This window comes from Ambystoma mexicanum, chromosome 12 (genome assembly GCF_040938575.1).
Source record: "Ambystoma mexicanum isolate Mex_15411 chromosome 12, UKY_AmexF1_1, whole genome shotgun sequence".
Classification (NCBI taxonomy): domain Eukaryota; kingdom Metazoa; phylum Chordata; class Amphibia; order Caudata; family Ambystomatidae; genus Ambystoma; species Ambystoma mexicanum.
This window is the reverse complement of record NC_090936.1, coordinates 1,223,392,203-1,223,404,299: the sequence shown is the minus strand read 5'-3', so window position 1 is coordinate 1,223,404,299 and position 12,097 is coordinate 1,223,392,203. Positions and strand designations below refer to the sequence as shown.

The 12,097-nt window shown below is 50.3% G+C and overlaps 1 protein-coding gene across 13 annotated transcripts in view; it reads right to left on the bottom strand.

The window, feature by feature from the left end:
• MYBPC1 (myosin binding protein C1) overlaps positions 1 to 12,097 on the bottom strand; it is a 1,087,780-nt gene that overhangs the window by 737,105 nt on the left and 338,578 nt on the right. For all 13 annotated transcript variants that reach the window (XM_069629883.1, XM_069629891.1, XM_069629879.1 and 10 more), the window contains one exon: positions 276 to 400. In XM_069629883.1, coding sequence (XP_069485984.1) covers positions 276 to 400 — 125 coding nt within the window. The remainder of the gene's footprint in view (positions 1 to 275; positions 401 to 12,097) is intronic.

Here is a 12,097-nt window from a genome sequence, read left to right as displayed (position 1 = left end):
AACTGATGCGCATGGCTGTCCGGGTGGAGGAAATCTCTGAACAGGAAGCTTGTGTCTGGCACAATACAGGCCCTGAAGGATGCTGCAAAAGGCCTTCAAGAGCACATCTGCAGAGTTAGCGTTGCATTCAGGAGCTGGCGGGTTTGCATTTAGCCATATGAATGCAGGGCTGCGAAAGGGACGGATGACCTGCTGGCATCCGGCCTGGGACAGCTTGCGAGCTCTGCTGGAGGGCACCATGTGTAACATGCCATCATACTATGCAGCGTACATACCTCTCACAAAGAGCTCTGTGGAGCACTGCTCGTCGCCGGCCTTCACCTGATATGCTGCGTCGTCCGCCAGGGTGCAGTTATTGATGAACAAGATCCGCTGGTTCCCTTTATGCTCAAAGATGTACCTGTTGCGAGGACAGGAGAGAGGGCAGCATGAGTGCAATTCCAGTTTAGTGAGTATTCATTCCCTGTGGCCATCCACCACCCACCACCCACCTTCACGCAGCATTAGATAGGTATTACTTCCGGGGCATCACACACACTCTACAACCCTGAACATATATAGTCTAGCATTCATGGTGCTTACACTGTCCACAACATGAGCGCATCATGGTCATTCATTGATTATTGGGGTACAAAATAAACCAAGTACTGATTGACCTATTGATCACTGAGGTTCTGCGAGTTCTAACTTGGAACATTTCAAGGGCAGCAGTTTGGAGGCCGCCAAATAGCTGGGGATATAGAGATTTTAGAGGCATGGAAATATTGTATTTCTAGGTCTGCTTACATGTAACCCAACTGCCCCATGGCATTAGAGGCATTAGCTGACCCTGCTTGTTAGGCCACATGTTGCTCTTATTTAGCAAAACTACATATCCCAGCATACAAAGTGCTCGTGACTAAAAAGCTGCGAGCAGATAAAAGTGACTCTAATATTGCAAGGCCACGTGACAACTCTGAACTTGTTAGGGCACCGTCTAGAGATTGTGTAGAGCCATTCTGTGATAACTACAACAACACAATCAGAACTATAGACTTTCAATAGCCCTGTCAAGGTGTTTACCTTGGCCTCGCACAGATTCCTGGGAAGGCGGATGCTTTTCTGTCCAGCGTCGATTCCGCATCTTGTTGTACTATTATTCTGCCATCCGTAGAACGAGTGAAAACCATTCATTGTGTGCACTGATCCAAAACAAAGTGCTGGAGGCGCCATGCATAGCTACCCGGCACATGACAGGGTAGCACGTTTTGAGCGTATTTTGTAAAACGGTGAATGCTGGGATGATTGAGTCTTAGGGCACGCTTCATGGAATGTTTTGCTCGATTCAAAGTGGCTTTCCACTGCCGACACAAAGACCGTGCAGTTCATTTTGTACTGCAAAAATGACTTTACACTGCAAAAATACACTTTGCACAGTTCCACGAATCAGGGTTTGTGTGAGCAGTGCAGAGTCACTTTTCAGCAGTGCAAAGTCACTTTGTACTGTGCAGAATTATTATAAGTTACTCACCGTAGTGACTCATGGGCGTCCCTTCCAAGGGACGGGAGACGGAATCTTGTTCACCAGAAAAAAACCTTCCTACTCTTTAAATTTAGAGGAGCGCAGGGCAGCGGCCCTGAGAGCATGCGCTGCCCTGTCTCCGCCCTCCGGCGCCACACCTCAGTCACCATAGAAGCGTCGACAATAGATTAACCTTGCCTAATGACACCAGTTTTATTAGGGGGAGGAGGGTAGGACGTATGGAGGAAAGGGGACTATGGACTAAGAGTACGTTAGTCACTACAGTGAGTAACTTATAATTACTCTTACATTCCGTCCCCTTTCCTCCATACTGCATGTGCGATTACAACAGAATGTAGACCCAGGGTGGAGAGGAGACCCTCCTTAAGCAAACAGGTTTCTAAGAACCGTCTGTCAGAAAGCCGCTTCGGATCTGGAACCGGCATCCAAACGTTAGTGCTTGCAGAAAGCCAAAGGGGTGGCCCAAGTGGCCGCCCTGCTTATGACTTGCCAAGGGACATGGCGCTGGAATGCGATGGCCGTTGCCTTAGCTCTGACCACGTGGGTGTGCATGTTGGCCGGCAGTGGCTTGTGCTGTCCCTCGTAAGCTTCTTTGATGGCAGAGACCATCCAACGGTCTATGGAGGCCTTGGAGGCCTGATATCCGGTCTTGATCTTGTCCTCCGAGGGAAAAACCCTCTCACAGCATGTGTCCCAAATGAGATCCAAGAAGGTCAGTCTCTGCGTGGGCTGCAGCTGCGACTTCTTGAGGTTGAGTGAAAAACTCAGCTTGTGCAGTGTGTTCATAAGAGCATGGGAGGTATGGTGCACTGCTTCCGTAGATGTCGCCCTGACGAGCCAGTTGTTGAGGTACGGGTAGATATGATGGCCCTGCGACCTGAGGAGTACCGCCACTGTGTTCATCGGCATGTAAATACCCTGGGGGCTGAGTTGAGGCCGAAATGAGGCACCTTGTATTGGAAATGGTAGCCCATGATCCTGAATCGTAGAAAAGAACGATCAGGCTGCCAGATCAGGACGTGTAGGTACGCGTCCTTCACACCCAGGGAGCACGTTCCCTTGAACAATGTCTCCGCTATCAAAGCTGGCGTAACCATCTTGAATTTTTGTAGAGGTAGGAAGAGTTTGAGGGTGGAAAGGTCCAGCACAACTCTCAGGCCCGCCTGGTTCTTCTTCTGAATGGTGAAAATCCTGGAGTAAAAGCCCAAACCTCGCTGGGAGGCTGGGACTTCCTCCACTGCTTGGCTCTCGACGAGCGAGTGGATCTCCGCCAAAAGAGTTCCTGTCCCAACCTGTGGGAAGGGAGGAGAGGATGGGATAGGGAGGTGTTACCCCGTGGAGACTACCGAGAGGATCCAGGGGTCCGTGAAATTCTTGCGCCAGAAATATGCATGGAGCGCAAGCCTACCCCCCACTGAAGACATGTGGACCCGAAGGGGTGTGTCATACCTTCTTTCCCTCTGAGGCTGTTGCGAAGGAGGGGGGTTGAAAAAAGCCCTTACTCACCCCCTTTTTGTTGTTTGCGCTAATTTTGAGTGAGCGAAAGGTCAGGCTGCCTGAACCTCTGCTCTTGGAAGCCACGGAACCCTCCGTATGTAGGCCCCCTGTCCTGAGAGCTGCTGTGACTGGGTGTACGTTTTGGGCGTGGTCTTTGTCAGGATGGTTAAAGACTTGGCTGTTTGAGAGCTGCTTTTTTTTCCAGCTCCTCGTCCGTTGTCGAGTGGAAGAGGTCACCCCCTTTGAACGGAAGATCTAAGACATCCGGGTTGAATTTTGTAGCCCAGAGCCAGGCCGTTCTAGTCATGTCTGTGGCACTGTTTGTCAATGTGTGTCAATGTGGGTCATGGTGGACTCCATGATGTCCTGCGCCACCATCTTGGACTCTGCCAATCCTGCCTTGAATCCTGATTGACTCTGGGTCGGAAGCACTAGAAGGAAATCCGCAATTTCCCGCCAGAGCCTCTGGTTAGTGGCTGCAAGCATGGCATCTGCGTTGGCTTGATGAAGGTGCAAGGACGCGTTGGAATACAGCTTCTTCCCGTACGCCTCCAAGATCTTCTCCTCCTTGCCTAGCAGCGCCGCAGAGGAGGAGGCTGAGGATGACTGAGGCTTGGAGTATAGTGATGCCACAGCGATCACAGAGCAGTGTGGCTGAGGATGGGCTGATAGCAAGAGTGTATCCCCCTCCATCTGCCTGTACTTGGCATCCAGGTGTTTATTAACCGGCTGGACTGAGCGGGGCTTGAGCCAACCCTTCTTGGCCAAGGCAACTACGTCCTTCTGCATCGGGATCCCCATTCTGGTCACGGAACGTAGCGTGAGGACTTCTGAGAGGACCCCTCCTAATGGTTGCTCGACCTCGGGTTGAGGAAGGCCCAAGTACTCTGCCAGCCCTGCCAGACGTTCGTCTTCGAGGCTGAAGATGGCGTGTCAGGGTCCTTCTCCTCTGTTCAGGGACTGGAGGAGGGAAGTTGGGAGCCGGGCGCTGCGGTGTGGAGACCGGAGACGGAGGCAAAGGTGGAGGCTGTTGTGGAATCGCCTGGACATGAGGCTGAACAGGGGCCAGGGGTGTCTGTACCGGCGCCTGAGCCATTGGTGGGAGCACGTCCCTGAGGATGTCCCCCATCCGCTGAGATTTCATGAACCCGAGGAACCGTTCAAAGAACCTGTCCTTGCAGGCCGGAGTGGTGGTAGGCGATATTGACAGGGTAGCCAGGCCTGTTCCTCAGGCCGAGGCCTGTTAGGTGTTTCGCCCTCGGTGAATCTGCCGGTAGAAATGCATATAGGCGCCCCCTCGGACATGTTGCCGGTACTAGGGCGTAGCCCCTTGGGTGAATACCTGGTAAAAGAACCTTCTGGTCCCACAGCACTGTCACCAGGAGGATCTACTGACCCCTTGGCCTGTCGGCCGGTAGCTGGTTCAGCCTCTGTACTTGTGCTGGTACCAGGACCTGGGCGGTCCCTCCCGCGTGGGCGAGTCCTTGGGAAGGAGTCTCCCTTGTGGGGTACACTGGAAAAGGGCGCCCCTACCTTGGGCCTGGATCGATGATAGACAAAGTCCTTTAGGTCCTTTGGAGGCGAACTCCGGAAGAGCTCCCTCCACCTGGCTAGTCTGGTCTTCAGAGACCTCGAGGAAAGCGTGTCGCACACGGTACAAGCTCGCCAGCTGTGGTCTGGGCCAAGGCACCGTAGGCAGAGGGTGTGGAGGTCTTGAGTCGGGAAGAGCCTGTCGCTGGATGGACACCTGCTGAACCCTGTAGAAGTCGACATGCACCGGAGAGGAGTGTCACGCCTGAGGACCGAGTACCTGAATGATAAAAAGACAAAAAAGACAGAAGAGAAGAAGTATGCGCGTGGAATTACATGGCGAAGCCAAACCCAGGAGCGCTGGTGAATTCGGCCCGTTGAGGTCGACGCGGAAAAGGGGACTGGGGTGTGGTGCTGGTGGGCGGAGTCAGGGCAGCGCATGTTCCCAGGGCCGCACCCCTGCGCACCTCTAAATGTAAAGGGGTAGAAGGTTTTTTCTGGTGAACAAGGTTCCGTCTCCCGTCCCTTGGAAGGGAAGCCCATGCAGTAGGACGGGACGTAGGAGTATGCCATGAATTGGGACCTATTAGCGGGTAAACTATTCCAGAATGCGGGGGCCAAGGATCCCCTCAAACCGAGTCTTGCTTTCTTCCAAAAGGGACACGACCATGGACAAGCCTTGACCTGAGAGTGAACGAGAAGGCTTATACTGCTGCATGTATGACATGTTAAAGCAGCAAAGTCGTAGGTTATATAAAGTTACTTGAAACTGAAATATTTTCCAGCAAAGACGAATATTGTTTTTTTTTAAACTTCTCATTAGACACCTGTTTTACAATCAAATATTCTCACAACTGGCTTGACTTCTCTACCTTAACTTTAAAAAGCCCACACATTGGCTACACTACACGTTTAAGAAACGGTGAGTCTCTAACTGGAAGCGTGTCTTTGCTTAAACGTGCAGTAAAGCGATCTGTGAGTTGTGTGATGTGTAGAGGAATGAGAGGCTGGGCTACGTTAGGCGCCATCCCTGCAAGTGAAGTGTTGCTGCAGCGACAGCAGGGGGCTTGAAGCTATACAAGACAAAAGAAGGATGCAGGGGGTTGTGAAGCTATACAAGGCAAAAGAAGGATGCATGGGGCGTGAAGCTATACAAGGCAAAAGAAGGATGCATGGGGCGTGAAGCTATACAAGGCAAAAGAAGGATGCATGGGGCGTGAAGCTATACAAGGCAAAAGAAGAATGCATGGGGCGTGAAGCTATACAAGGCAAAAGAAGGATGCATGGGGCGTGAAGCTATACAAGGCAAAAGAAGGATGCATGGGGCGTGAAGCTATACAAGGCAAAAGAAGGATGCATGGGGCGTGGAGCTGGGCAAGGCAAAAGAAGGATGCATGGGGCATTAAGCTATACAAGGCAAAAGAAGGATGCATGGGGCGTGAAGCTATACAAGGCAAAAGAAGGATGCATGGGGCGTGGAGCTATGCAAGTCAAGAGAAGGATGCATGGGGCGTGAAGCTATACAAGGCAAAAGAAGGATGCATGGGGCGTGAAGCTATACAAGGCAAAAGAAGGATGCATGGGGCGTGGAGCTGGGCAAGGCAAAAGAAGGATGCATGGGGCATTAAGCTATACAAGGCAAAAGAAGGATGCAGGGTGTGTGAAGCTATACAAGGCAAAAGAAGGATGCAGGGTGTGTGAAGCTATACAAGGCAAAAGAAGGATGCAGGGTGTGTGAAGCTATACAAGCCAAAAAAGGATGCATGGGGCGTGAAGCTATACAAGGCAAAAGAAGGATGCATGGTGCGTGAAGCTATACAAAGCAAAAGAAGGATGCAGGGTGTTATGAAGCTATACGAGGCAAAAGAAGGATGCATGCGGCGTGAAGCTATACAAGGCAAAAGAAGGATGCAGGGGGTTATGAAGCTATACAAGGCAAAAGAAGGATGCATGGGGCGTGAAGCTATACAAGGCAAAAAAAGGATGCAGGGGGTTATGAAGCTATACAAGGCAAAAGAAGGATGCATGGGGCGTGAAGCTCTACAAGGCAAAAGAAGGATGCAGGGGGCGTGGAGCTATACAAGGCAAAAGAAGGATGCATGGGGCGTGAAGCTATACAAGGCAAAAGAAGGATGCATGGGGCGTGAAGCTATATAAGGCAAAAGAAGGATGCAGGGGGTTATGAAGCTATACAAGGCAAAAGAAGGATGCAAGGGGTTATGAAGCTATACAAGGCAAAAGAAGGATGCCGTGGGCGTGGAGCTATACAAGGCAAAAGAAGGATGCATGGGGCGTGAAGCTATACAAGGCAAAAGAAGGATGCATGGGGAGTGAAGCTATACAAGGCAAAAGAAGGATGCAGGGGGTTATGAAGCTATACAAGGCAAAAGAAGGATGCATGGGGCGTGAAGCTATACAAGGCAAAAGAAGGATGCATGGGGCGTGAAGCTATACAAGGCAAAAGAAGAATGCATGGGGCGTGAAGCTATACAAGGCAAAAGAAGAATGCATGAGGCGTGAAGCTATACAAGGCAAAAGAAGGATGCATGGGGCGTGAAGCTATACAAGGCAAAAGAAGGATGCATGGGGCGTGAAGCTATACAAGGCAAAAGAAGGATGCATGGGGCGTGGAGCTGGGCAAGGCAAAAGAAGGATGCATGGGGCATTAAGCTATACAAGGCAAAAGAAGGATGCATGGGGCGTGAAGCTATACAAGGCAAAAGAAGGATGCATGGGGCGTGGAGCTATGCAAGTCAAGAGAAGGATGCATGGGGCGTGAAGCTATACAAGGCAAAAGAAGGATGCATGGGGCGTGAAGCTATACAAGGCAAAAGAAGGATGCATGGGGCGTGGAGCTGGGCAAGGCAAAAGAAGGATGCATGGGGAATTAAGCTATACAAGGCAAAAGAAGGATGCAGGGTGTGTGAAGCTATACAAGGCAAAAGAAGGATGCAGGGTGTGTGAAGCTATACAAGGCAAAAGAAGGATGCAGGGTGTGTGAAGCTATACAAGGCAAAAGAAGGATGCATGGGGCGTGAAGCTATACAAGGCAAAAGAAGGATGCATGGGGCGTGAAGCTATACAAAGCAAAAGAAGGATGCAGGGTGTTATGAAGCTATACGAGGCAAAGAAGGATGCATGGGGCGTGAAGCTATACAAGGCAAAAGAAGGATGCAGGGGGTTATGAGGCTATACAAGGCAAAAGAAGGATGCATGGGGCGTGAAGCTCTACAAGGCAAAAGAAGGATGCAGGGGGCGTGGAGCTATACAAGGCAAAAGAAGGATGCATGGGGCGTGAAGCTATACAAGGCAAAAGAAGGATGCATGGGGCGTGAAGCTATATAAGGCAAAAGAAGGATGCAGGGGGTTATGAAGCTATACAAGGCAAAAGAAGGATGCAAGGGGTTATGAAGCTATACAAGGCAAAAGAAGGATGCCGTGGGCGTGGAGCTATACAAGGCAAAAGAAGGATGCATGGGGCGTGAAGCTATACAAGGCAAAAGAAGGATGCATGGGGAGTGAAGCTATACAAGGCAAAAGAAGGATACAGGGGGTTATGAAGCTATACAAGGCAAAAGAAGGATGCATGGGGCGTGAAGCTATACAAGGCAAAAGAAGGATGCACAGGGCGTGGAGCTATACAAGGCAAAAGAAGGATGCAGGGGGTTATGAAGCTATACAAGGCAAAAGAAGGATGCATGGGGCGTGAAGCTATACAAGGCAAAAGAAGGATGCAGGGGGTTATGAAGCTATACAAGGCAAAAGAAGGATGCAGGGGGTTATGAAGCTATACAAGGCAAAATAAGGATGCAGGGGGTTGTGAAGCTATACAAGGCAAAAGAAGGATGCATGGGGCATGGAGCTATATAAGGCAAAAGAAGAATGCATGGGGCGTGGAGCTATACAAGGCAAAAGAAGGATGCAAGGGGTTATGAAGCTATACAAGGCAAAAGAAGGATGCCGTGGGCGTGGAGCTATACAAGGCAAAAGAAGGATGCATGGGGAGTGAAGCTATACAAGGCAAAAGAAGGATACAGGGGGTTATGAAGCTATACAAGGCAAAAGAAGGATGCATGGGGCGTGAAGCTATACAAGGCAAAAGAAGGATGCACAGGGCGTGGAGCTATACAAGGCAAAAGAAGGATGCAGGGGGTTATGAAGCTATACAAGGCAAAAGAAGGATGCATGGGGCGTGAAGCTATACAAGGCAAAAGAAGGATGCAGGGGGTTATGAAGCTATACAAGGCAAAAGAAGGATGCAGGGGGTTATGAAGCTATACAAGGCAAAATAAGGATGCAGGGGGTTGTGAAGCTATACAAGGCAAAAGAAGGATGCATGGGGCATGGAGCTATATAAGGCAAAAGAAGAATGCATGGGGCGTGGAGCTATACAACGCCACAGAAGGTTGTATGGGGCGTGACGCCATACAAGGCAAAAGAACGATGCATGAGGCGTGGAGCTATACAAGGCAAAAGAAGGATGCATGGGGCGTGGAGCTATACAAGGCCACAGAAGGATGCATGGGGCGTGACGCTATACAAGGCAAAAGACTGATGCAGGGACATGGAGCGATACAGGGCAAAAGAAGGATGCATGGGGCGTGGAGCTATGCAAGGCAAAAGAAGGATGCAGGGGGCATGAAGCTATGCAAGGCAAAAGAAGGATGCAGGGGGCGTGACGATATACAAGGCAAAAGAAGGATGCAGGGGGCATGGAGCTATGGAAGGCAAAAGAAGGATGCATGGGGCGTGGAGCTATAAAAGGCAAAAGAAGGATGCCGGGGGCGTGGAGCTATACAAGGCAAAAGAAGGATGCATGGGGCGTGAAGCTATACAAGGCAAAAGAAGGATGCATGGGGCGTGAAGCTATACAAGGCAAAAGAAGGATGCAGGGGGTTATGAAGCTATACAAGGCAAAAGAAGGATGCATGGGGCGTGAAGCTATACAAGGCAAAAGAAGGATGCACAGGGCGTGGAGCTATACAAGGCAAAAGAAGGATGCAGGGGGTTATGAAGCTATACAAGGCAAAAGAAGGATGCATGGGGCGTGAAGCTATACAAGGCAAAAGAAGGATGCAGGGGGTTATGAAGCTATACAAGGCAAAAGAAGGATGCAGGGGGTTATGAAGCTATACAAGGCAAAAAAAGGATGGAGGGGGTTGTGAAGCTATACAAGGCAAAAGAAGGATGCATGTGGCATGGAGCTATATAAGGCAAAAGAAGAATGCATGGGGCGTGGAGCTATACAAGGCCACAGAAGGTTGTATGGGGCGTGACGCTATACAAGGCAAAAGACTGATGCAGGGACATGGAGCGATACAGGGCAAAAGAAGGATGCATGGGGCGTGGAGCTATACAAGACAAAACACTCATGCAGGGGCATGGAGCTATGCAAGGCAAAAGAAGGATGCAGGGGGCGTGACGATATACAAGGCAAAAGAAGGATGCATGGGGCGTGGAGCTATGTAAGGCAAAAGAAAAATGCATGGGGCATGGAGCTATACAAGGCAAAAGAAGGATGCATGGGGCGTGGAGCTATACAAGGCAAAACAAGGATGCAGGGTGTGTGAAGCAATACAAAGGCAAAAGACTGATGCAGGGGCATGGAGCGATGCAGGGCAAAAGAAGGATGCATGGGGCGTGGAGCTTTGCAAGGCAAAAGAAGGATACATGGGGCGTGGAGCTAGGCAAGGCAAAAGAAGGATGCCGTGGGCGTGGAGCTATACAAGGCAAAAGAAGGATGCATGGGGAGTGAAGCTATACAAGGCAAAAGAAGGATACAGGGGGTTATGAAGCTATACAAGGCAAAAGAAGGATGCATGGGGCGTGAAGCTATACAAGGCAAAAGAAGGATGCACAGGGCGTGGAGCTATACAAGGCAAAAGAAGGATGCAGGGGGTTATGAAGCTATACAAGGCAAAAGAAGGATGCATGGGGCGTGAAGCTATACAAGGCAAAAGAAGGATGCAGGGGGTTATGAAGCTATACAAGGCAAAAGAAGGATGCAGGGGGTTATGAAGCTATACAAGGCAAAATAAGGATGCAGGGGGTTGTGAAGCTATACAAGGCAAAAGAAGGATGCATGGGGCATGGAGCTATATAAGGCAAAAGAAGAATGCATGGGGCGTGGAGCTATACAACGCCACAGAAGGTTGTATGGGGCGTGACGCCATACAAGGCAAAAGAACGATGCATGAGGCGTGGAGCTATACAAGGCAAAAGAAGGATGCATGGGGCGTGGAGCTATACAAGGCCACAGAAGGATGCATGGGGCGTGACGCTATACAAGGCAAAAGACTGATGCAGGGACATGGAGCGATACAGGGCAAAAGAAGGATGCATGGGGCGTGGAGCTATGCAAGGCAAAAGAAGGATGCAGGGGGCATGAAGCTATGCAAGGCAAAAGAAGGATGCAGGGGGCGTGACGATATACAAGGCAAAAGAAGGATGCAGGGGGCATGGAGCTATGGAAGGCAAAAGAAGGATGCATGGGGCGTGGAGCTATAAAAGGCAAAAGAAGGATGCCGGGGGCGTGGAGCTATACAAGGCAAAAGAAGGATGCATGGGGCGTGAAGCTATACAAGGCAAAAGAAGGATGCATGGGGCGTGAAGCTATACAAGGCAAAAGAAGGATGCAGGGGGTTATGAAGCTATACAAGGCAAAAGAAGGATGCATGGGGCGTGAAGCTATACAAGGCAAAAGAAGGATGCACAGGGCGTGGAGCTATACAAGGCAAAAGAAGGATGCAGGGGGTTATGAAGCTATACAAGGCAAAAGAAGGATGCATGGGGCGTGAAGCTATACAAGGCAAAAGAAGGATGCAGGGGGTTATGAAGCTATACAAGGCAAAAGAAGGATGCAGGGGGTTATGAAGCTATACAAGGCAAAAAAAGGATGGAGGGGGTTGTGAAGCTATACAAGGCAAAAGAAGGATGCATGTGGCATGGAGCTATATAAGGCAAAAGAAGAATGCATGGGGCGTGGAGCTATACAAGGCCACAGAAGGTTGTATGGGGCGTGACGCTATACAAGGCAAAAGACTGATGCAGGGACATGGAGCGATACAGGGCAAAAGAAGGATGCATGGGGCGTGGAGCTATACAAGACAAAACACTCATGCAGGGGCATGGAGCTATGCAAGGCAAAAGAAGGATGCAGGGGGCGTGACGATATACAAGGCAAAAGAAGGATGCATGGGGCGTGGAGCTATGTAAGGCAAAAGAAAAATGCATGGGGCATGGAGCTATACAAGGCAAAAGAAGGATGCATGGGGCGTGGAGCTATACAAGGCCACAGAAGGATGCATGGGGCGTGACGCTATACAAGGCAAAAGACTGATGCAGGGACATGGAGCGATACAGGGCAAAAGAAGGATGCATGGGGCGTGGAGCTATACAAGACAAAACACTCATGCAGGGGCATGGAGCTATGCAAGGCAAAAGAAGGATGCAGGGGGCGTGACGATATACAAGGCAAAAGAAGGATGCATGGGGCGTGGAGCTATACAAGGCAAAAGAAGGATGCATGGGGCATGAAGCTATACAAGG